This window comes from Copadichromis virginalis, linkage group LG23, assembly GCF_057382275.1.
Source record: "Copadichromis virginalis isolate Kocher_CV1m ecotype Utaka linkage group LG23, C_Virginalis_male_GT1.1, whole genome shotgun sequence".
Lineage (NCBI taxonomy): Eukaryota > Metazoa > Chordata > Actinopteri > Cichliformes > Cichlidae > Copadichromis > Copadichromis virginalis.
In genome coordinates this window covers 25,811,912-25,837,571 of record NC_140639.1, presented here as the reverse complement: position 1 = coordinate 25,837,571, position 25,660 = coordinate 25,811,912, and the positions used below count along the sequence as shown (strand labels likewise).

The window sequence follows — 25,660 nt, the reverse complement described above, 5'->3', positions numbered from 1 at the left end:
AATGGAACATTCCTTTATTGGTAGTGTATTTTATGGACCCCTTTCCAGTGTACTGTTATAGCACAGAAAACCTTTTTTTTTAAAAACTGGCTAATAACATGGTGAATACGCAGCACAGCGTACAGATGTTTTATGTTTTTTAAAGAACAATGTTTATATTTTTATTGAATGAATGCTTGCAGTCTCTGTATTTGACTTTGGGTGTAACAATCCAAAGACCAAAACCATAAACCACAATCTAGATAACACTGGGTCTAAATGCAATAATAAACTTAGACAACATGAACAAAACTGACACTAAAATATAATTTAGAAACTGTTAGATGGAGAAATGTATTGTAAAGGGTCTTTTCCATATCATACTAGTTGTAGGCACATTGCAGAAAACATAGGGCTGTTTTTGTTTTTTACATTTTGGTAATGTCAGGATGTGACACACACACACACACACACACACACACACACACACACACACACACACACACACACACACACACACACACACAATGACTCGCTGTGTGTTATTTCAGGATCATTTTAAAGCTGTTAAATATATAATAATGTCGACCCAACAGTAACCACTGATTCATTTCATTCTAAATTGTGACATAGTGACTTTATTTTTAAATTAACAAATTAATTTTGTCTGGCTAATAAGAATATAAACTAGATAAACATTGGCTTATTTGGAGCTTGAGTTTTTAAAATCAGTTTTGTCTCACCTGAGTGATATCAGAATTTCCATTTGTGCTTGGTCTAAACTGTCCCCATATATGTCACATTATTTTTAAGCGCCCAGACAAGTTGATTAAAGAGTTTGGCCTTTAATTAAAATTAAAAATACACATTTTTAATTAAAAATACAGATCAATATAATACATATTGATCAGTCCAATAGTGACATCAAGTTATTGGCCTTTTAAATGCTGGTGATGTGGATATATAACAAAATACTTTTATAATACATTAAACATTTTGTTAAATTGTATTTCAAAAAATTAAACAACATGGGGCTATATAGGAAAGAAACAAAAAATAATACAAATCATATTATGCATTTGCAAAACTAACTTAAACAGAATTAAAATATTAAGGAAATCACTTTAAATTGACTCTTTTTCAGTTTAGTCCAGTTTCATCAACACGTCAGCCTCAGGTGTTAATTGTAATAATAGCAGTAAATACCACCATTACCTTACAAAGTGTATATAGATATATACCAGCTGTAAATAACTCAATTCATTCAAGTTCAATTCTAATGTGCAAAATTTTTATGTCGAGTCTCATTATTTACTTCCCTCAAAACTACATATGTTGATATATTTTTTATGCATTTGTAGGCATGACTGTGTGTATGTATATACATATATATGCATATTTAAATTTTATGCACCCCCTGAGAGAGTGTAGCTATAATTTTGTGCTTGCATAATTAATAATAATTAATTTAATCAAAAGACACTCTTAAATCTCTAAATATGTAGAACAATTATATTAAATTATAATAAAAATCTATAAAACTATTAAAAAAACTACAATAAAGTGATTAAACACCAATCAAATGTATTTATTCTTTGACAGGAAACTCATAAGTTTCTCTGATGTGACAGGTCGTGTTTTTATTGGACTCTTCCGACAAGGTTGGGGTCAACACCTTTCAAGTTTCCGTAAATGAAATATAATATCCTGGCACTGGTTATCAAAATAAAACACATAATAGTTACTTGAATGTATCTTCTTTTATTTTCTGTGTCTACTTCCGGTTAAATTATTTTTAATACGTGATAGCTTGATGGCGTCGTGGGGTCAGCAGCGAGCGGAGCTACCGTTAACCAGGGTGTAAAGTACAGCTAAAAGAGCGCCTCTGATGAAGTTAGCCTTTTAACCACTGCACAGACAAGGAGCTACTTAGTTGGATGAGCCGCCGTTTTGTCGTCTTGTGGTCGAAAAGCTTCAGCTGGTCCCTTTGACAGCCGTCAGGCCTCGTCGTCGTCGTGGTCCGGCAGCACTCGAGTGAAGTTGGGAGCGGACTGCCAAACTTCTGCTTCCTCCAGCGGCTCTCCGCGGGGCCCGGGGCTCCTGTCACCGGCCCTGTGGATGAGGAAGTGACTACACATCTAATTAGCGCCCAGGTACGGTACTAAAGAAGTATTTGATCCATTTGAAGGGTTTATTTATTCCTTTAAGGGCTGTTTGTTTTTCTTATAGTCATGCAGCGCAGGTGAACGCTGTTTAGCTGTGCGGCTGGCTGTTAGCATTAGCTCAGCTTGACAACTTCCCTGGCCTGACAGCTAGTTGCACACGTCTAGCTTAGCTTCACATATCGGCTCTCTGTTTAGATAACAAATAGTATTTTGGGCGTAAGTGTCAATAGTGTCTTATAATTATTCATAAAAACGGCTGTAATTGCTAAAAATGTGCTAGCAACAGTTGCTATGTTGCTACTCGGCTAACGCTAGCAGGAGAATCTAAAGCGAGCTAATTATCTACCAAAGGAGGCCATAATTTTGCTGTTGATATCAACTTTGTTGTGAGCACTGAGCAAGAGTCGGTACAGAAGATGATGTTCATGAGGAGGATGATGTATGTAAGGATAAAAGAGAGAAGAATAAACGCTAAGCTAAGGCTAGCACCAATGCTGCAGCTCTCTCATCAATCAGTGATGATCACAGACTATCATCAACAATTTCCAATCAACTCCTCGTCAGCAGAGGCCATCTTGACTTAAATTTCCACTCTTTTGCAACAACAATAACATGAAGGCTAATTATGTTTGTACAGATTACATTCTGGAGGTTATGTTCAATAGTATTAATTGATAGCTGAGCAATAAACTACTTTGATTCCACACAAAAGCTTGTGCTGCAACCTTTAAAGCCCCTTTATTGGACACTCATAGCTACAGTCATTGCATATTTCACTATACATGACAATGCAATAGTATAATATACAGCTTAGTGACAAATTAAAAAGCTGAATGCTTGACCTCCTATAGTGTGGGCATCCGGAGCCCAGTTAAACATAATCAGTGATCAGTAGAAAGGTATGGTCTGGAAACTGACTCATCTGAATAGACCCACATTAACAAACATTGTCACATTAAAATGGCAATAAAATATCCATCAGTGTGGGTAGTTTAAATGTGAAGAAAAGGGCTCTTAAAGTAGGGTCAGCATTTACTCCACTACACTTGTATTAAAGATTTTGTTGCAGCTGTTTTCTGTTTTTTATGTTATCAAATCACAAATATACTATTTATCTTTGCTAGGGAACGCAGCAATTTAAGGGCTCCCATTCCAGAAGTGAGTTCCTTGTTCATTCTCTCCATTGATGTTTCAAAAAATCCTTATATAAAGAGTTTTAATCCTCAGACCAAACCAACCAGCTACGAGGTGAATCATGGCTATTAAAAAGATTTGATTTGGATAAAAAAAAAAAAGAAGAAGGCAAAGGTACGAGGCTGTGTACAGGAACTGCTCATCCCCATAATGCACTGCAAATCCTAGATTTCACAGTGAATGACTTCCAGCCTCCTTCAATGTAATCCTTTGCATTGTTGTAGTGTTGCCTCGCTGCAATCATTGCTCTCTTGTTTTGTGCTGATGTTCCTACATTTACAGAATTTCAACAGTAACAGCGACCTCCACCGATTGGAGGCATTGCTGTTTCGGTTCAGGATTGTGGGTAGAGTAGTTCTTGTAAGCAGTGTCATAAGTAAAACGGGTTTTTGTTAAACCAGGGTTATATGTAAATAGTATTTAGTAAGCCTGCTTAAGGTGTTTACATTATGGCTGATATTCAGAATACTTGTGGGAGTTTTACTTCAGCAACCTCACAGTTGAGCTCGATATTCTTATGGTTTAAGTCTGTAGTGTGCAGAGTAATCAGCACAAAAAGAATAATTGTTTTTAATTGCATTGGCAGTGTGTTTGGGATTATTGTCATGCTGAAAAAAATAAGGCGTTGGTAATTAGATGTCTTCCAGATGGTATTGCATGGTGGATTACATGGTACTTTTCTGAGTTCATTATTCATTGATTTTAATCTCCGACACCACCGGCTGAAATACAAAAACAAATGATTTGTGACAGGCTCCTATTAACAAATCGGTTCTTTACTCAAGGCCACTTTTAAAAATGACAGTGTGGCTTCTTGGAAGCAAAATGTAAAGAAACAAGGGGTGACTCAAGACTTTTGCACAGCACTGTATATTGATACCAAGTACCGGGTTTGGGTTTCAGTGTTAATTTAATCGTATGTGCTCCTCACTGGAAGGAAGATACTGTGAATCTTCTTTTTTTTTTTTTTTTTTTTTTTTTTTTTTGGATGATGATCAAAACATCATGCTTGACTCAAACATTATTTTACTTATTTTAAGAAACGTGATGAATACATCCAAGAATATAAACTTATTGTCCAGCACAAGTAAAATGAATCTAATGTGTCTGAATTCCTCACCTAGTTTATTGGCACTATTCTCCTTTCAGCTCTCTGTGAGTGCTCCTGACTCACACATGCACGTCGTGTGGGGTGTGAAGTGAAGAAATATTGATGACGCCACATTATGTTACCATAAAAATGCAATAAATGCTTCCTAACAAGTTTTACACCTTACACATACCGAGAGTGAGAAGCTGACGGGGAAGCTCACAGTTAAGTCAAAAATGTCTGCAAACGTACAGAGAAAAGCTGCTGGTGTAGCAGTGCTCAGGCCCAAACCCCTGACCCTCATTGCTGCTGGTGTCCTCCAGGCTATGTTGGAGCAACTGCTGCTAATACGTAACATAGTAGACATAGAACAGCATAGATGACTTATATCTGATCCAAATGCTGGATTGGTGCTTCGGGAAATACAACAATAGAACTATCATGTAGACATAACACTCTTAAAATATGTATAAAGCCTCCAGATGCTCGTTTTGACATAAAAAAATAAATAAAGACGAGTTACTACAAATTTGCATTATTACAACAGCAGAATGGCCAGAACAAAAATGAATAGATGCAGCACAATGTTATAACAATAATACTGCACAAAAACAATAGAAGAAAAATGTACAGTATACATCACAAATTAAATGTAAATGTGTATATATGAGACAATTTCAGTTTAACAGATTGTTTTTATTCGCACATTATGTTTAATGATCCCTTTTAATTGCATGTAAGGATTTATGATGATGTTTTTGTGTTTCAGGAGAAAGGAATCCCTTTGATGGGAGAATCCTCTTTCCTGGCCTCCTGGGTCAATCGCCGTGCCATTAAGATGGGTACGTACATGCTGTGAGATGGTGTTACTGCTTGGCAGCGAGTCAGCTTCATCTTTTGACAGACCTATAATTTGAGGAATTTTTTTTCCTCCCCGAACAATGGCTCTTTGACATCTTTGCCTGACAATAAGTCCCTTGTGTTGTGCAGCTAAGTGGAAGCGGCTTATCTGAAGAGATAAATGCAGCAAGGCAACTTCATTTTTTGTGTTCATATGTTCATACCGCAAGACAGGTTGTTAGAGGAGTCTTTAGCAAGTTGAGTTTTTCAATGATAAAACCTGTTGAATAAGCAGAAGTCATGCTGTCTCACAGATGAGCAGGAGGCGCTGAACTCCATCATGCAGGACTTGGCCGAACTGCACCGCTCCAGCCGTCCTGCCGCGTTCCTGTCAGACCTGTGCAAACCCAAAGCCTCGTCGCCCAAGAACCAGGTAACCCAAGTGAAAGCACGAAGGCTCAGTCTGGCTCATCTTTGCTCTGGCTGTCTTTAACTCTGTGCTCTGTCTCCAACAGAACGATGTGAGAGTGAAGTTTGAGTTCAAAGGGGAGAAGAGGTGAGGTTTCCACTGCTGTGTTTCTCCCTCCGGTGCTGTCAGTGCAGACCAGCAGCAGTGCCCGTCTCTGACCTCTCACCTGTCTTCTTCTTTGCAGGATTCTGCAGTTCCCTCGACCTATCAAGCTGGAGGATCTGAGGTCCAAAGCTAAAGTGGCTTTTGGTCAGACGATGGGCCTCCACTACACAAACAACGAGGTACGAAACTTGAAATGTAATTTTCCTCTGCTTCCTGTAGTAAATGGACTGGTTCTTATATAGCACCTTTCTACTCTACCTGAGTAGAAAGCACTTTACAACATGCCTCAGTCATCCATTCACACACACTCATACAGGGACTTTTTTCTATGCTGAAGTAGGGCTGCTCGATTATGGCAAAAATGCTAATCACGATTATTTTCACTGAAATTGAGATCTTGATTATTTGACGATATTTATTTAACAATAACAATGTGTTGAATAATGACTTTAAAAATTGTCAAAAAATAATATAAAATAGTGTGCAAATACTGATAACAGTGCAAATGTTTGCAATATAAAAAATAAATGAAAAATGTAAACATCTATGTTTAGTGAACGTTGCAGTGTTGCTCTGTGGTGCAGCTACGACACTGTAGCAAAGTTTACGCACTATGTCTACTTGATCCACGTCTGACTCCGCGAACCCATAATGTTTCCACACCACTGAAGTTTTTTTTACCTCTCTTTTCAACCAACGGCAGTCACTCTCCTCTCCAAATAACTTCTGCTTAGCTTTCCGAGCTTCCCTCGGGTCCTCTTAATCAACGGTCCCCAACCCCCAGGCCTCGGACCGGTACCGGTCCGTGAGTCGTTTGGTACCGGGCCGCGAGAGTTGAAGATATTGTCGGGCATAAACCGGTCCGTGGCGCAAAAAAGGTTGGAGACCGCTGCTCTCAATTGTTGTGACATGCGTTCGAAATGCAGCGAGGTGCGCTCGATTTGCCACACGGAGCAGCGCGAGAGTAAAGCACGAGGGAGGGGCTAATAATGGGCTCAGTCATTTTTAATGATCGCTGAAAGCCCAGATCGTAATCGTGATTAAAATTCGATTAATTGAGCAGCCCTATGCTGAAGTGCTTCCTATCTAACATTCACACACAGTCATGGATGCATGGGTGGGGGGGCTGAGGTGTTCTGAGCCAAGAGACAAAATCTCTGCAGCGTCTCCTGTTTCGATGTAAAGCACGTCACATCAGATTCGGTCAGTTTCACAAACCACACAGACTAGATCCCTTTCATGTGGAGAATCTAGCTGTGCTATGATCCCCCTCCTGTCATCCTAAACCTGTCCTTTCAACTGCCCTCGGTGCCCCTCTGATGTTGTTCTTCCCTCTGTGCAGTTTTTAAGAACACCCAGTGTGTTTCAGCGGCAGTGTGTCTCACTCTTTGCAGACTGACACAACTTTTTTCTGCTGTTTTCTTTGGTCATTTTGACGCAAAAATCCACCTCTGGGTCTGGTGGTGGATCTGCATCATTGTGATTCATCAGCTAGATGTTTAGTTGCTGCTTCGCTAGTCTGCAACAGAAGTACTAGTAGGTTAAATGAATATTTTAGTAATGTACACCACCAGCTACCTGTTGGCTCTAAGATGACTGTTGGCAGGGGCGAGTGGGATCGTGGTCTGCGGCCTGTTTCAAGAAAGCAGACCACAGTTGTGCTACCAGTGCCATCCTGCCAGCCTTTGATGTAGAAAATGAACGATTGTACGAAAGCTGCATTAGGAAAAAAAAAACCAGAAGTGAAGGTGTGAGCGTGTGACCACATCCTGCACAGGCGTGTGGATGTTAACCTGCTGCAGCTGCTCCACAAGGTTGGACACACTCTGCAAACTAACATGACACTGTGTACGCAGTGTTAGCTGCAGAGCTGTGCATGACAGCAACCTGTAACTCTGTTTTATCTACCGTAGAACAGGCCCACCAGGGCTTAGCTCTACAGGTTTGCATGCTTTAGCTTTTTCTTCCTATACATAATAGATAAATGATGAACCACAATTGAATTGAAAATCATGAAGTGTTTGAAATGGTGCAGTCACAGTTTTACGTGTCTCAGGAACTTATACAGAAAGGCACAAAGTGAAACATCACTTTCTAATAGCACCAGTGGAGCTGTGTTCCTGAGAAAATGATGTCACTTCCTGTTGCATCTAGTGGAATCCATGAAACCCCGTGAATGTACAGCATGACAGACACTGGAGTGTAGGAAGTGCTGTGAACAGCTGATTGGATCAATGAAGCACCTGTGTGTGGATTATGTTTTTGTTGTTGTGTGCACTTCCACAAATGATCAAAAAGAATCACCCAATTTTTAAAAGGTTATTCAAGTCACTGTATTTCAAATTTTTTTTTCTCTTCTTTTTTTTTTCTCTCCCCCCCCCCCCCCCTTGCAGTTGGTGATTCCATTGACCACTCAGGACGACCTGGACAAAGCTGTAGAGCTGCTGGATCGCAGTGTTCACATGAAGAGTCTGAAGATTCTCCTTGTGCTGCAGGTCTCCTCTGAGGTGGGCCATACTGCAATGACTTTAATGGTAGTTTCTGATACTTGTGCACAGTATGTACGTTGTGTGGCGGCCGACACACCTGCTGCTTTTTCTGTGCTGTAACCCCTCGACAGTTTTTACCTCTCAGCTGTAAAAGGCTGATTGGGGTGTTTTTTTTTTTTTATACCAGCGTTGGTATTTTTAATCTTCAAATCAAATCAAATCACTTTTATTGTCACATCACATGTGCAGGTACATTGGTACAGCACATGTGAGTGAAATTCTTGTGTGCGAGCTTCACAAGCAACAGAGTTGTACAAAATACAATAATGTAAACAAGCAAAATACAAGAATGGCTACATCTGAAACTAATAAATATATGTACAATATATAATAGTATATGCATTTCTGGATGTGTATACTAAATATTTGTGTGTGTGTGTGTGTGTGTGTGTGTGTACACATATTCTACAAATTAAATAGAGTAAACAATAAATAAAATATATAAAATAAAATATACAGAGTGAGACATGTGCAATCTTTATGTTATAGCAGTGTTAACATAGAAGGGTTAGCTGGAAAACAAAGGAGATGTTAAACTTGTCCAGAGTTTCTTTTTAATGTTTAGTTTGTTTTGTGTCTGCAGAACTCGTCATCCAACATGGACCTTCTGCCGTCCCACGAGGAACTGGACAACACGGGGTTCCGGGTCACAGACAAGAAGAGCATGCTGGCGTTGATAGGTAAATGTTTGCTAAACAGTGATGCAGACTCAAAGCTTGCAGGGACGGGCACTAGTGCCCACCACAGCCTGGTAGTGGGTAAGGGTCAGGAGCGCGTGTGTGTGTGTGTGTGTGTGTGTGGAAATTTTAAATTGACTGTCTCAGTGGTTCCAGTGTTAAGAAAAATACATGAATGCATGAAACTCGGACTCTTTTGTGCGAAAATAAGCATCACATGGTTTAGCTGTGACTGTGGCGCACACAGGACAATTTTCTCACTCTCTATAACCGCCGTCCTGTCAGGTTCCCACTCAACGGACCGCAGCTCTCCTCCTCCAGGATACATTCCCGACGCTCTGCAGCAGGTGGCGAGGAACGGCTCCTTCACCAGCATCAACAGCGAGGGGGAGTTCATCCCTGAGAGCATGGACCAGGTGCTGATGCTCAGGAGAGTCCACTTTAGTGTTTGCTACTTGAAAAGGAGCTGCTCTGATGTAACAAAGCGGAGCGCAAATCTAGTATTTAAGTGTAAACTCTAGGACATTTTAAATGTAAAATTAATTTTCACCAGCTTCTTTATCATAAAGCCGATATTTAAAGAGTTCTTTTTAAAGTTGCCATGCTGGACTTTACAGTAGCCATTAAAGCAAAACCTTCTGGCCTTTTAGTATTTTATTAAAGTTGATCTTTTCTTCCTCTTCTCCCTGCTGTGACTACTGAGTTCTGTGGTGTACCTGCCACTGTGGAGGACGGGTTAAGTCCCTGATATACTCCCAAACGGACCTGGGCGCACACAGCAGGGAAGATGGTGGATGCGTATCTGGGTTCTTTTCATAGCACATTGAGTGTCTGGGTACATAGACGTGTTTTGCACACTTGTAGGTGAGGTCGTACAGACGTGAATAGTGGAGGTCAGCAGGCTCCTTCGCAGGCATGGGCAGTTTGTGTTACGTCACAAACAGCCTTCGTTAAAGTGTCACGTGATTCAGTGTAAGTGGCATAACTTGTGACTACTGCAGGTCTGGAGAGATGAGGGAAGGATTTATTTTTCTGTTTTGGAGGTTGTAAAAAGCTTAAATGTAATGTATTTATTATTGAGTTTTCTGAAGTTGCTCTTAGCATCATTTTATGTCAAATTAAATTCACCTGTTGGCTAATGAGATACAATTTGATTGGTTTTGAGAGGATGTGAGTTTGTCTCTCTCTCATTTCTCTTGTTTTACTTCAGATGTTGGATCCATTGTCCATGAGCAGTCCGGAGAACTCGGCTTCTGGAAGTTGTCCCTCCCTAGACAGCCCACTGGACAGGTGTGCGTCACAGAATAAAACAGGAAACCACAAAAAACTGCCGTGGAAGAAATCCCTCTGATTTGTTGCTGTTGTCTTTGTGTTGTGCAGTGATTACCCAAAGTCCAGGATGCCCAGGGCTCAGAGCTACCCAGACAACCACCAGGACTTTCCAGGTGAGAGCAGATCTTAGTTCACGGTAGAGCAGGGCAATATGACCAAAAATATTTATCACGATATACATTTGAAAATTTGCGATAACGATATAACTGACGATATAATTGACACTAGACAAAATACTTTACAACTCCACAACTTTATAAAACCCCATCAATGTATTTTCACTTAAACAAGCAGCTGTTTTTTATGTGCATTAAAGTTATATAACAAATGTAACAGTACAAATGCAAATTCCTTGCTGACAGTTTAACCAAAAGGCATTTCCAGTGGAAATTGGCCGACATATCTTCAGCATAACCATGTATAATATCCACAAAACTTAAAAAGAGCTTATACACACACAACGCGGTAATATTATGTTGAAGCACAGTAGGTATCACTCCGTGAGGCGCCTGCCTACGATAGCCGTAATGCTCCGACAATCCATCGTGCGGTTTTGTAGCTTAGCAAAGTTGTACTGAAACATTTGACAGATTTTCGAGCGCCGTGTACGCCATAAAATCGTTTCGAGGTCAGTAAACACAACCAGAGTTCATATATATAAGGCACACGGGATTATAAGGGGCACTGTCGATTTTCAGAAAAATCAAAGGATTGATTTTAAGTGTGCCGTATTTTCCAAACAACACGGTAATAACGATGGCCCGCTAGCATGCGCTACCTAAAATAGTGCTTTGTTGTGTATCTGACGGACGAAAGCTAAACCAGTTCCACACCAATGAAGTTGCAGCATTTTTACAAACCAATTCTGGTTCATCAGTTTCATTTAACGATCCACTTTCGCACTTCTCATTCTGCGTCGCCGCCATGTGCGTATGTAAACAAAGGCACTGCGCATGTGCGTTTTACCCATATTCTATCACGATATTTCATTTTCCTATTGTTGCCCAAAATTACACCGGTATTACCGTGAACGGTATGATATAGCCCAGCCCTAGTTCACGGGTGTTAGACTGTTTAAGGGTTTAAAAAATAAAAACAACAACAATCTGATCTACCAGGCAGTGAAGAGTTTAACAGGCTAAAACTTAAACCAGACTAAGAGCCAAACCTTTAACCCTCTATAGTTGATGTACTAGCATGTCCAAATCACACGACTGATTTTAAGATGATGTAACTGCAAGACACAGCCTTGCTGAATCTCTGTTTCTACTTGTGTTGAAAGTTAAGACTTTAAACTATATATCAGGTATTAAATCGTATTGCTGGACCAAGTAGAACTAGACTTATGATCACTAACCTACACCATGCTTTGCTTGTCACGTTGAGGGCAGGAAGAAATGGTAAAAATGGGATTTTTCAAGGAAAGCGAGCACTCACGATTTACAGATTACAGTTAAAAGGCCCAAAACATTCTCATGTCGAGGTTGCCATCTTTGAAAGCTGTTTTGAGGCCATGGCCTGTAAATTTCATCTTTTGTATCCTCCTTCCTCTGCAGAGTACGATATTCCGGTGTTTGAGAAGTCAGGGAAAGGAGGGACGTATCCTCGCCGGTACGGCATTCCTTTTGGCCTTCAGGATTACAGTGATGGTGGGTAATTCATTTATTTATTCCTACTGATGCTGAAAGCAAATTGACTTTAAACAGGGATTTAAAAATGATCGCTCTCCTTCATCCTCTGAACAGGGAGGAAGACTTTCCCTCGGGCTCGGCGGACGCAAGTTCACGGTTTCCGCTCTCCAATCAGCTTCAGCTCAACCGAGCAGTCGCCCAGCACCAGCAGTGGCAGCAGCGTCTTCACGCCTGACCTGGAGGAGGTCCCCGGCCCCGCCAGGAGGCCGCGGAGGGGGAGTGACATCGAGCCAAACCCCAATCCAGCCGTGGCTCCGACGCTCTCCGTCATGGACGTCAGTCCACCCAGCCGCTGTGAGTCCTCGCAACACGACACGTCCTCCAGATGTTTGTTTTTCTGCGTTTTTTAGCAAACCTGATGTGTCTTTGTGCACAGCCCCGCGAGCGCCAACCAACTGGCGGCTGGGGAAGCTTCTAGGTCAGGGAGCTTTCGGGCGGGTCTTCCTGTGTTATGATGCCGATACTGGACGGGAACTGGCAGTTAAACAAGTTCAGTTTGATCCAGAGAGTCCCGAGACGAGCAAGGTACGTACACAGCAGCATAGAATATATTAAATATAGTGGTAGGAAAATGGAAAGACAAGGCAAAAAGGAAAAAAAAAAAAAGACCTTAAATAATTCCCTGAATCATTGCTTTGGGTGGAAGTGTAGATCTAGATGCTATGTCATTGTTTTATGAAGCTTATCAGGGCTCTAGAGTGCGACCAATTTGGTCGCAAATGCGACCAAATTTGTCAGTGGTGCGACTTTAAAAAAAAAAAAAAAAAATTTGGTCGAACTGTTCGGGTAACAAAAAAAAAAAGAGTCTAACTGTCTTTTTCTTTTTTCACTTAAATGACCTCGGACAAGAAAGCCTATTTTTTTCTGTTCAATACTGAAGAAATTTAAACTTTATATGCAGAACATTGTAGAATATTTTTAAGGTTATCTGCTATAAAAAGCCAGACCAGGAAAATCTCCTTCATGTTTTTCTGTGTTTTATTCTCAGTTACTTTCACACAAAGGCATCTGCTGTGATGTTCACAATTCTGATGAAGTCTCATGTGTATCAGTACTGATAAATGATTAGAATTATAATATTTCTGACTGTCTGAGGCTAAATTGAATCGAATCAGGACTTTGAGAAACAGAATCGAATGGATTATGGAAATCAGTGATGATACCCAGCCCTAGTGAGCAGCCTAGGCCTGTGAGAAGTGGATGTAGCTGTGGGTAATAAGAAAAGATGAAAAGTTAAGGCCTGATCAGTCTGAAATCCATAGCCAGTGCTCTGACACGGTGCCATCAATCTTTGAATGCTGAAAAAGCACAGTGTATCCAGGAAACACATTATATGCTGCCCAAGTGACCCCTCTCCCCGCTGCCTTTCAGCAGCAAACAGGTCGTCAGAGGAGGCCGAGATGATGATTAAGTTTAACATTTTCTACAATATTGACAAAGCACTTTAAGCACAAGTTTGTTAGTTAATAATTTAGAAATGAATATTGTCTGTATGGACTTACCCCCCCCCCCTGTGGTTGAAAAATTTGAGTGCGCCTAACTTTTGTGCCGGACTGGGAGGCCCGGGTTCAAATCCCGCTTATGGCAACATTTCTTTCAGTCAACAGTTAAACTTTTTTTTAACTCTTTTCAACACAAATTTAAGCTTTTTCACCCCTTTTCAGCACAAATACCAGCTTTTTCAGAAAAAACTCTTTTCAGCAGAAATTCTGCTGATTGAACTCTTTTCAGCAGAAATTCTGCTGATTCATCTCTTTTCAGCAGAAATTCTGCTGATTCATCTCTTTTCTGCAGAAATTCTGCTGATTCACCTCTTTTCTGCAGAAATTCTGCTGATTCACCTCTTTTCTGCAGAAATTCTGCTGATTCACCTCTTTTCTGCAGAAATTCTGCTGATTGAACTCTTTTCAGCAGAAATTCTGCTGATTCATCTCTTTTCAGCAGAAATTCTGCTGATTCATCTCTTTTCAGCAGAAATTCTGCTGATTCATCTCTTTTCAGCAGAAATTCTGCTGATTCACCTCTTTTCTGCAGAAATTCTGCTGATTCACCTCTTTTCTGCAGAAATTCTGCTGATTCACCTCTTTTCTGCAGAAATTCTGCTGATTCACCTCTTTTCTGCAAAGTTTTCAGCCTTTTCACCTCTTATCAGCACAATTCTCAGCTGTTTCTGGTCATTTCAGCAAAATTGTCCGTCTCTCCACCTCTTTTATTTTGTGAGAATTACTTTGGCACAGTGAGATGAGTAGCTGCCTTGAGACCAGAAGGGCCAGGTTCGATCCTGCTCAGGGCAATGTTTTTTTTGTTTTTGTTTTTTTCTCTCTCACCTTTTTCAGCTTTTTTCAGCATACATCTTCAGCGTTAAGGCATCCACACAGCATTTTCGCAGGAAATGCAAATTTTTCTAGTTTTATTTTTAAAATGCCTTGTTGATTTATAAAAAAGCCAGGGAGGGGAAAAAAAGGAAAATCATACAATGTTAATTTGAAAAACAGGGCTGTAAATAAGGATACAACTCAGTAAATTCAAACTAGAGACACTTCGCTCCCACTTGAGAAAGATCTTTCCAGTCCTCTCGTGTATCTGCTGTTAGAGCCTCTAATTTGTTGTATGTAGAGGTGAAATCGGTTTAAATATGTTCTGCTTGAATATGTGCCCTTCTGTTTCTGCTGCAGGAGGTGAGCGCACTGGAATGTGAAATCCAGCTCCTGAAGAACTTGTGCCATGAGCGGATCGTCCAATATTATGGCTGTCTGCGAGACACGATGGAGCGAACGCTCTCCATCTTTATGGAGTACATGCCTGGAGTGAGTGCACACAAACTGTTCACTGTTTCCAGTTATGTGTGTGTGAAGCTAAAAATCTCATGCTCTATTCGAGTGGAAATCCATCAACACTTGCAAACAAAGTTCCTTTTGTTCGAGTGGAAATGACAGCTGTTTCTCTTAAGAGACGCTAAATTTTAATGTGAGGAACAGCAGGGATATTTCTGATGATTCCTTCCTTTCTGGTGACCCTCAGGGATCCATTAAAGACCAGCTGAAGTCGTACGGGGCGCTCACGGAAAATGTGACGCGCCGCTACACCAGGCAGATCCTGGAGGGGGTTTCTTATCTGCATAGCAACATGATCGTCCACAGGGACATCAAAGGTGAGCTGATGTTTTCGCTCCTGCTGGGGAAATACTTGGGACCAAACATCGTCTTTGAAAAGTAGAGCATGAAACTGTGCAATCGTCTTTCAGGTGCAAACATCCTCAGAGACTCGGTGGGTAACGTGAAGCTGGGAGACTTCGGGGCCAGCAGGCGGCTGCAGACCATCTGTCTGTCAGGAACAGGCATGAAGTCGGTGACCGGTACCCCGTACTGGATGAGCCCAGAGGTGATCAGCGGAGAGGGTTACGGCAGGAAGGCAGACATCTGGTAAGACCAACCTCAAAAGTCTTTACTACATTATTCAGAGGATGCAGCATGAAAGTGATGTAAAAAGTAATTTAAGTGGTACCAATGTAGATGAATTTTTACAAACTGACTTTAGAAAGTGATGCAGCAGTGAACTTCCACATCCCAACAGCTTCCTTCATCAACACAAACATCCATTAGTGTTGCTTCCAGTTTAGGGGTTTTAGTCCCAAAAACCAGGACACCAACCAAAGATGTTTTGGCCAAATATAAAACGCACTTTTATTTATTAACCCTCTGGGGTCGTCGGACGCACCGGCGCGTCAAAATCACAACACAGCTACAAGATGCAGCGACTCAGTCTCAGTTTCAACTTGGGTCGAAAGTGAGGACTTCAAACTACATACCAGTTTTTGAATTGTGTCGATGGGCCACGTAAAACCAGAGTTATGATTAGAAAATACACGCGATGTATTTTTCTGACTAAAACCGCGGTGTCTAGAGCGGGAAGAACGGTAAAAACAGCGCTTTCTATGGACAGCGCTAGCAAACACTCTCCGCTTGCGAGTGAAAAAAGAAAAACACCCCTTTCCTATTGGTGTTAAAGTTTACCATGTCAGCCAATCAAAAAATGATGTGGCACTTGGTTGTTTAGGGAGAGGGGGACGTTTTAGGAGCAACACTGGCGAGAGAAAGCAGGTAAGCGAAAGAAAGAGAGAGCGAGTTTTCATATGTGAGACATTAGAGACGTTTAGCGTGTTTGGAGGCTGTAGTTAGTGTGTACTGTAGTCATTGTTTTGTTTTGTGTGTCAGTTATACTGCTGAATTTCACAGTTGCTCCAAAAAAGCCACCAAATTCAGATTCCAGTGTAAACGCTGTTCCCACATGGAAAACAGGACTGATGCACCTCCTGCTGTCAGACCTGCAGGGTTTAGGCCTGTGGTGTTCTCCTCTGTCTTATACTGGACACAAACTATTTTTTTTGGACTGGCACAAATAATTTGTGTACCTTCTTATTTGATGCAGCACACCTGATTGTTCTGTAAATAGATTTAAATGGTTATATAAAAAATGCCTGAGGCCTTGGCTGCATTTTTAGGTAAACAGTACCATATAACTTTGTTGTTTGCAAAACTTGTGCATAATTTTTAGAAATGTACAATTTCTATTTGCATTTCATTGTTTGTGGGTTTTACAGTAAAAAATGGAACGTTTTTCTACTCGGATTTTGAATTTTTTTTTTTTTGGTCTGGATTTAGATCAACTGTGCTAATATAGTATACCAAAATGAAAAAATAACTCAAATTTCAGATATTTGAGGTTGTGCTGAAAATAATGATACCAAACAAGGCAAGATAAACAGTTTTTTTAAAAAAGGTGAAATATAGAGGTAAAATCAAAAGTAGTCAAAACGGCCAATTATACCCTGGACTCCAGAGGGTTAAAGGGTCAGAAATATCAGGAAAAGTCAGGTAACACTAACTCTTTTCCTTTAAGTCTTTAGACCAATCCTGCTTATGTGTGCATTTAACCTCAAAAGCCTCATTTAACTAAGGAAAATCTGTGATTTTTATTTTTATTTTTTTATTTTTTCTTCTTCTTTCTATTGAGTTGCTTCTGGTATGCATTCTTGATTGAGGTATTGTCGTTACCCGCCAAGTACGTGGGCGGCCGGTTGGGCGGGCAATGTGGACACCCAAGGTTGTAAAAATGTAACCTTGTGAGGTTATTTAATATAAAGGAATATTCTGCTCATATATGTACATCAGTGTTTAATTACGTCTTCAGAGAAATTAAAAGGTTTTCATGAACTTAAAAATAAACCTTTAAAAGTTCATGGGAATGATACTGGTTTGTGAGACCGGCCACATGCACCGTGCACCAAAGGTGGAGGAGAAGAGAACTCGTTGGTCGCCGTCACCAAAGAAAGGAAAATGTGAAGGAAAGGGATAATGAGAGATGACATCTTAATAAAATGTCCTCCGCTTCATCTTAAGCCTCATCTCCTGATCTGCAGTCGGGGCTCAGATCAGGAGACACTTTAATATTGTCAGCAGATTAGACATGTGACTAGAGCAGGGCGATATGGCCAAAAATATTTATCACGATATATATTTGAAAATTTGCGATAACGATATAACTGACGTTATAATTGATGCGAGACAAAATACAACTCCACAACCTTACTAGCGCAAAAAGACAACCTTCCATTTATTTTCACTTAAACAAGAAGCTGGTTTTTATGTACATTAAAGCTTTATAAAAATTTAACAGTGCAAATGCAAATTCCTTGCTGAAAGTTTAACCAAAAGGCATTTTCAGTAGAAATGGGCTGACATATCCTGAGCATAACCATGTATAATATCCACTGAAGTTAAAAAGAGGTGCTTTGCAACATTAAACTGCAGTGTGCAGTACGTATTTTTCGGACCATAAGGTGCACGGGATTATAAGGCACATTAAGTGAAACAAAGCAGTCAGATAAATCAAACTTTATTAAACTCATTCTTCTTGCTTCCTCCACTTCTGTACCATTGATTCATTAATGTTGAATTCTCCGGCAGCTGCTCTATTCCCATGTTGTTGCAGTATATTAATGACTAACCTCGTATTGTGGATGGATTATCTCAGTTGTTCTCCTGACTGAAGTTTGGTCCGTTTACAGCATCCTGCCATGCGATTGCATTTGTCTCTAACCATGAAGAACCTTCACGTTAACTTTTATAAGTGGAAAAGTGTTAGTGTTCGTCCTCCAGCTTCACTGTTTATGTTATGCTAACATAGCTGTGTCGCTAGCGAGCACGTAGCATATAATTATATACCAGCTAGCCCAACTTCAGTAACCCTACAAACGTCACTGCTGTTTAGTTTCCTGTCTTCATTTATGTTGGAAGTGATAGCAGAGCTGTACGTTTGATTTTTTTCAGAAATCTCTCAGTCAGAACATGCAATATCATGCTTAGGTAACTAGCGAAACTAGCGAGCTAACTTCCGCTAGCTTCCTGCTAACTTCTAACTCCCTTAAATGTAATACATTTTGTTTTCATGGATGCCTGGAAGTTAAACTTCATAGTTACACCTGGTAAAGCAGCAATGCTGATCGTTTTATTAAAGATGAAAGAATTTAGACAGTTAACTCTTGGCGATGCTGCAGTGTTCGTTTGACCTGAAGCGACGGAGTTTAGGACCCAGATTACTCCCAGATTTAAGAGCATCTTAGTCCGACAAATACGACAATAACGACGGCCGCTTGCATGTTCTGCAAAAAAATGTGCTTTGTCGTGTATCTGACGGACAAACACCAAACCAGTTCCACATCACTGAAGTTGCACCATTTTTACAAACCAATTCTGGTTCATCTGTTTCACTCAACAATCGGCCATGTGCGTATGAAAACAAAGGCACTGCGCATGCGCGTTTTACTCATATTCTATCGCGATATTTCATTTTCCTATCGTTGCCTAACATTATACCGGTATTACCGTGAACGGTATAATATGGCCCAGCCCTACATGTGACCCTCCCATCTCGGGACAACTGGCCACAAGCCAGCTAAACAGCAACAGCTGTTAGTTATGCTGAGTAATGCTGGACTCAAACATTCTGATTACATGCTCACTTTGTACAAGAGTTTGTTTGCTAAAGACACTCAGTCCAGCAATGTTAGATGCACTTCAAGTATGACCTGAAAGTATCACTAACACCAGCTAACAGAGGCTAATAGTAGCTAACACTGTCAAAAATAGCAGCACTTCCTAACAGAAAAGTTGGGGATGTCCTCAACAAATCACCTCAGTTTTTTTTTTTTTTCTTCATGTTACAAAATAACACTGAACATCCACAGGTCTAACAGATATGACTGGCAAAAAAGAAAAGACATTGAGGGTCTTTTGGTAGTTTTTATGGTGGTAACACACAATGAGTCTGAAGTGGGTCTTTCCATTGAGTTTAAATGATAAAACATGAACAATGGTGGTGTCTTTTATTTTGTTTTTTAAGACTGAAATCAACCATCAATCAGTCCAATGGGTAAATTTAAATAAAATAACAGAACGCATTGTGAAGAGAAAAAGTTGTCACGAATATCTCTCTATACCATTAGTTTAGATGCTCCTAAAGGAGTAGGATGAAGTTCACACATGCTTACCCCTCTTAATACGATTTAATAATTTAGGGAGTTCAGTGTTGGTTATCTAGAGCTCCTTCTATTCTGTGTGAAATGTTCTGTTTGTTAGAGAATCTGCAAACAAGACCATGTTGGTCACGTATGTAACCAGCGCAAACCTCTGAAGACGCTTCGTTGTAGCCACTAACAGGAAGCTTTGGCCACACGTGGCTTCAAAGATTAAAGACGATGTTGTTGGATGGCTTTTTATAAAATCATGACTTTAACTGTCGAATGAAACGGGTAGGAAAGTAAAGACTGGGTTGCCTTTTGATGTTATTGTGCCACAGAAAGGTGGAAGCTGTAGCTAAGAGCATTTCCTGTGCTGTGAGGCCATGTTGGATCTAGTGAAAACCAAATAAAGCTAATAAATTGACCTTCCTTTCTTTTATGGGCTTAATGTTTGTTTTGTCGTCTTCAGGAGTGTCGGCTGCACCGTTGTGGAGATGCTGACTCAGCGACCTCCGTGGGCAGAGTTCGAGGCCATGGCGGCCATCTTTAAGATCGCCACGCAGCCCACTAACCCCGTCCTGCCCGCCCACGTGTCGGACCACTGCCGGGAGTTCCTCAAACGGATCTTCGTGGAGACCAAGCAGCGGCCGTCTGCAGAAGAGCTGCTCAGGCACATCTTTGTACATTAACCCCTCCCGCCCCCTCCTCGAATCTTGAACCCCTGCCTGCCTGCCGAACTGCCAAATACGGCCTTATCTGATCCCGCCCCCTCCACCTTTACACTGAGACCACGTTGGACCAGTAAAGACTGGCTGGGAGAAGGTGGGGGCGCTCCTCCTGTCTCTGTTTGTATGAGACTGCCATAAAGGACACAAATTCTTATTTTATTTTTCTCCGCAAGTTGCACCTTAACGTCTCCAACGCGGAGGAGGTTGAGCACTTCCTCCTCTCTAAAAAAAACTGTTTTGTTTTTTTTAAATGTTTGTACGGTTTCTCGCTCTGAGCGTTTTGAAGCGGGATGGCGTCGGTGTTGTTGCCCTAACAGGAGCTGATGCCTGACTCTGGAGTAAACCCCGCCCTGCCTCCTTCTCATCCTCCTCCAATGTCTCGCTGACCCGACCCCAGAATGTAGTCTCCTGCCAAAACCCAGAGTGACGGGCGCGCTGCTATAGACAAACCTGAATCCCAGATCCAGAGAACACTCCCCCGAGAATTTTCCACCCACCTGCCCTCATCCCTCGCCGAAGTCCGCTCCGTTTTCTGAACAAAGTGCAGATGAAACGTTCTGATTCGTCGTCCCCGTCTCTGTGCCTTTTTATGTTTGAGAATGAGTCTCAGCTTTTTGTTCTCAGTTTTTTTTTTTTTTTGTTTGTTTGTTTTGATTTTTGCCTCCTGGATAAACTGCCTTCACACCAGCTGATCCCAGTTCAGCCGTTTCTGCCTTTCTGCGACGGGGACTCGCTGTGCTGATCATTTCGGTTTGTTCGTTCGCCTGCTGTACCAGCACCGCCGGCTGGAAACCAAATACCCTCTGTTTAGAAAAGTCGTCATGCTGGTGTAGAAGTGAAGCGCCACATCGGTACCTGTGCTCTCTTTCCTCCTCTGATTCTCTGATCTGATTGGATGTCTCTTAGCATAGCAGATTCATGAATTTACTGCTGGTAAACATTGGCTTTTAGAAACTCGGTCTGTTCAGCCACAGAAAGCAATAGGGAGCACTCTCATGACCAGACTTGAAAGGTGCAGCGTGCAGAATTGTTGATTTAAAACATTTAAAAAGTCAACTAAAACACACTCGTATCCTCTTCAGACCACCATAGCTAATTCTGGAAGGTGATTTGGATGACTAGTTTAAGGAGAGCAAGTCGATAAATGAAACTGAAGCTGTTGGTAAGCGAAAGGTGGCCGGACAGGGTTTGTTTTGCTGACAGAGCTTACACCATCCCATGGACAGGTCAGGTCCTCGCAGGGAGCCGCGGTCGTGTAGCTTCACCAGCAGTTCATCTTTTCTGGTTAACACGTCCGTGTCAGAGAGAGGGAAAGAACTAGTTTAATGATGACTCAACCATGTTTGTGCTGTGCTGCAGTGCTTTGTCTTAAAGCCCCCCAAAAATGCAGCTGGCTTTTCCAGCTTGTTTTAAGCTTCCAACTATCTCATGGCAAGGGTTTCAAACCGTGCAGTATATTCAGGACTAACCTCGTGTTGTGGATGGATCGTAGAAGTTTTTACATTTCTGGTCTCTTCTTCCTCAGCATGAACTTCCATGGAGAGCAGTTTAACTCTCATCTAACATCTAAATTTGCACCTTTTAAATGTTCAGATGAAGCCAGCTTGAGTATTTGGATGAGACAGAAGCTGCTAATTTGGTGCTTTCATGTGTTCACAGTGAGTCTCTGCCATCAGATCGGAGAAGCAGTGGGGGGAAACTTGAAGATCTTGCTCTGTTGTCCGTTTCATTTCAAACTAAACGTTTTTAGCTGCTCATCATTTAACTGAAGGGTACACGCAGCCTCTCCTGGAGCTCCGCTGCTGGAGTTGGTACGTTCATCACCGTTTTCAGACAGACTCGCAGAGCTTCATTCTCGTGTTTATTGCTTGGTACTGCAGTCACTGTCACCACCGAATCAAATGCATCAAAGCGGACTCGTCACTTTATACACAAACGCTCATCTGATTTGGAAGCATTTACTATGCACACGCCAGATAGCAGGTGACACCTCAGCTTGTGCTGATCACTTCTTCTTCTTCTTCTTCTAATTCACTTTTTGGTTAGTAATGGTGAGGTTTCTGAGCAGCTCTGCCAGCAGCCAATCAAATGGTTATTTAGGGCTCAAATTATGCCTTAAATTTTGGCTGTTTGCAGCAGGTGGATTATCAAACAGCCCATGTAGAAAGCTTCTAAATGTTTAAACAATAACGTGAATCAGAGTCCTGGTGGGAGTTACTGTTGTGCTGCTAAGATTGAAATGTTTCTAGGTTCAAAGAGACGATATGCAAAACTTATATTATCATCAGAGCCGGTTTCTGCAGAGCAAGGGAGGAAGTGTTTCTGGTGCAATCAGCAACATTTGACCAGCAGAGGAAAGTAATGGTGACTCTCTAAAATTAAACTCCTGCTCAGATCCCCACCTTTGGCTCTCCTACACACATCTACAGCACCTCTCCTCATCGTCTTTGCTGCTGAATGAGCCATTACCAGGACAAGCTTTTTGTGGTGGATAGATTATTGGGTCTGTGATGGTAAATAAACTTAGATTTTAGCTTAGAGAGTCACACTTGTGTGTTTCTGGCACTTGTTAATGAATTAAATGATCCAAACATTGTTTGTAGCACTTGGAGGCCTTTGAAGCTTCGTTGTCCAAATATTTGATTGTGAAGTTCATATTTTCTGTTATATATGCAAATCCAAAAACTGTTAAATGGTTTTCCACTTGTTTTGATTACACCCAATATTAATAGCTGTTCATAAATTGGGACGTTAAATAGTCTCTGTGACGTGGTATCGTGTAGCACGATTACGGGTGGCAACATGTTAGCAAGCTGCGTTCGTGACTTGTTGTTGCAGAATGCTAATTAGAATGAACTGTAAACTTCTCAGACGAGCTGTAGCTCAGATTGTTTTATTTATTAAATAACCACATTAAAAATGCTCCAACAGCACAAACGGCAGTTGAGATGTTTAGCTTACAGCTGCCTGTGTGTGGCCACTCGCATTTCTTTAAATCTGATTGGTGAAGTTAACTAATATCACATCGTTTACTTGGCCTTCTCATTTATGCAGTATGATGGCTCTTTTAAACACCGTAGCTAAAGAAAAGCTCTAAATAATTACAAATAATTCTTGCTGAAGCTTCAAAGACTCAGATCAGCTTCTTAGGCCCGACCCTGAACCCCTGCAGAAGATTGATTTTTATCAGAGTAGTTTAAAAAAAATAAAATAAAAAATACAAATAATTATGCACTTCTAATGTCTCGTTTAGGTATTACTACAGAGTCTGATTTTTCTGACTGCACCTTTGTAAAAAAAAAAAGACAGGGAACAGTTTCTTTGACCTCTGTTGCCCCGACTTCCTCTGAAGACACTTTTACGCCTTTCTTGCTCTGTGGAAACTCAGTTTTACACTCACATTATGCATCTTCTCAGTGGTACGTTCCTTTGGCTCTTCAGGTGGCTCACGGCAAGCCGTCTGGTACTGATGGAGATCGCCAACACTGGTCGTCATAGATACGCACTACCATTATGCACTATTGGTTCTTCACTGATGCCCTCCCACTCCCCCTTAACGGTTCCTTGCGCTCGTGCAGCTCGGCTCAGCGACTTTTTCTTTGCACATTTTTAAAGACTGTTTTTCTTTCTTTTCATTTTTTTTAAATCACTTTGTGTATGAGTGCGAGAGATTTATGATGGTGGTTCAGTTAACCTTGACATGAATGTAACGTCTCATTCTTGGCCTCGTACCGAAGAGTTAATCCACTGTGGTGAACCAGTATTTGTCACATGTGGAGCGCCAAGATACACCTGTAGTTCTCGTTTAAAGCCACTGCTGCCACTCCTGAATGAATGAGTGAATGAATAAACGTGTGAGTGTGTGTGTTAATGTGCATTTACTGCAGATGTTGCTCATTGGACACTGCACCTGAAATGCCTTGAGCATTCTGACTGTAGGGGGTGAGAGCGTTAAAAAAAGAAAAAAAGAAAATCATGTACAAATGTATAAAAATGAAATTGTACTACTTTTTTTTTTTTTTTTTTTTGTTCTTTTTTTTTTTTTTTAAAAGAAACTTGTATCCCACATGTTTGGTCTGTGTATTGTAAAAGAAGCCATGTTTATAATTCTAATTGGTTTGTGACCAATATGCCTGTTTGTATCAGATCTGTATATCAGTGGTACGCATAATTTTTTAATATATTTTTTATTTTTCCTTTTTTTTTTCTTCTAAATGGGAGATTGTATGCATAGTTGGGTCCTGAGAGACGCAGCGGTGCCGTTGAATGGTTGCTGTTTTTTGGCAAAATTTCTGGAGTATTGCAACAGCTCGGTGTTCATAATTACAACAATTATGACGATGACACCAATAAAAGATATTTATTTCACATCGGGGCTTTGCTGGAGTTTTTTGTTAGTTGGCACTGCGCAAAACTCTCGAGTCATCCTTAATTCCTTTATATGTTAGGAAAACGTAAAATAGGAAAAGTTACTTACTGAAATGTGGCAACATACATGTAAATACAGCATCGAAAGTACAATTCTAGCGAGCTTGAAAGTCAACATTTGGTGTGACCGCTTTTATTCTTCAGCAAGTCTGAACTCTCATAGGCAGCTTTCTTGTCATTTCTTCAAGTCGTCTTCAGGAATAGTTCTCCAGGCTTCTTGAAGGACATTCAAAGCTCTTCTTTGGATGTTTCTGCCTTTTGTTCTGTTCTTTGTCAATATGATCCCACACTGCTTCAATAATGTTGAGGTCCGGGCTGTTGGGAGGCCAATCCATGACTGATAGTGCTCCACTGTGTTTTTTCTATCCAGGTATGATTTTATTGCTTTGGCAGTGTGTTTGGATTTGTTTCTTCCAATTAAGGACACACTGCACATCATGAGTTTTCAAGTAGTATTGTTTTAGAATCACTTTAATGGTGTAAGACTGATTAAAAAATAGATAATATTTATCATGTTGGTTTATGTCTGTGAAGGTTCTCAGTCCTCCAGGTCATTGTAGTCTAAGGAGCTTGGGGGGGAAAAAAGCGTCTGGATTTCTTTAAGTTGCTTGAAGACGTTTCACCTCTCATCTGAGAAGCTTCTTCAGTTCTAAGGTCAAATGGCAGAGAGTCCCAGATTTAAACCCAGTGGGAGTTTCCCCCCCAAAGAGGGACAATGGACCACCTAATAATCCCCGACCTAATCACATGAGCCAAGGTGTGAAAACAGATGTAAGTCACAATCAGCCAAGGTTTCGGGGGAGCTTATTGTGAAACCTGGCCCCACCTTATGTGATTTCCTGAGATCAGATGGCCCAGGATGTGAGTGGGCGTTAAGGCGTCTGGGAAGGGATC

The 25,660-nt window shown here is 41.0% G+C and overlaps 1 protein-coding gene across 1 annotated transcript; it reads left to right on the top strand.

The window, feature by feature from the left end:
- The first annotated feature begins 1,793 nt into the window (after positions 1-1,793).
- Positions 1,794-24,706, top strand: map3k2 (mitogen-activated protein kinase kinase kinase 2). The gene is made up of 17 exons (XM_085448164.1): positions 1,794-2,132; positions 5,198-5,270; positions 5,583-5,701; positions 5,784-5,824; positions 5,922-6,021; positions 8,236-8,349; positions 8,975-9,071; positions 9,354-9,484; positions 10,279-10,358; positions 10,449-10,513; positions 11,957-12,049; positions 12,146-12,385; positions 12,468-12,616; positions 14,767-14,898; positions 15,113-15,242; positions 15,336-15,513; positions 20,080-24,706. Exons 2-17 carry the CDS (start codon positions 5,216-5,218, stop codon positions 20,297-20,299), a joined length of 1,944 nt encoding a protein of 647 aa, XP_085304290.1. The 5' UTR covers positions 1,794-2,132; positions 5,198-5,215; the 3' UTR covers positions 20,300-24,706.
- The last annotated feature ends 954 nt before the right edge of the window (positions 24,707-25,660 follow it).

Coding starts and splice junctions, on each gene's coding strand:
- map3k2 (XM_085448164.1), top strand. CDS start 5,216: ATGGGAGAATCCTCTTTCCTGGCCTCCTGGGTCAATCGCCGTGCCATT. Junction 12,617..14,766: donor AGAGTCCCGAGACGAGCAAG/GTACGTACACAG, acceptor TTTCTGCTGCAG/GAGGTGAGCGCACTGGAATG. Junction 14,899..15,112: donor TTATGGAGTACATGCCTGGA/GTGAGTGCACAC, acceptor GGTGACCCTCAG/GGATCCATTAAAGACCAGCT.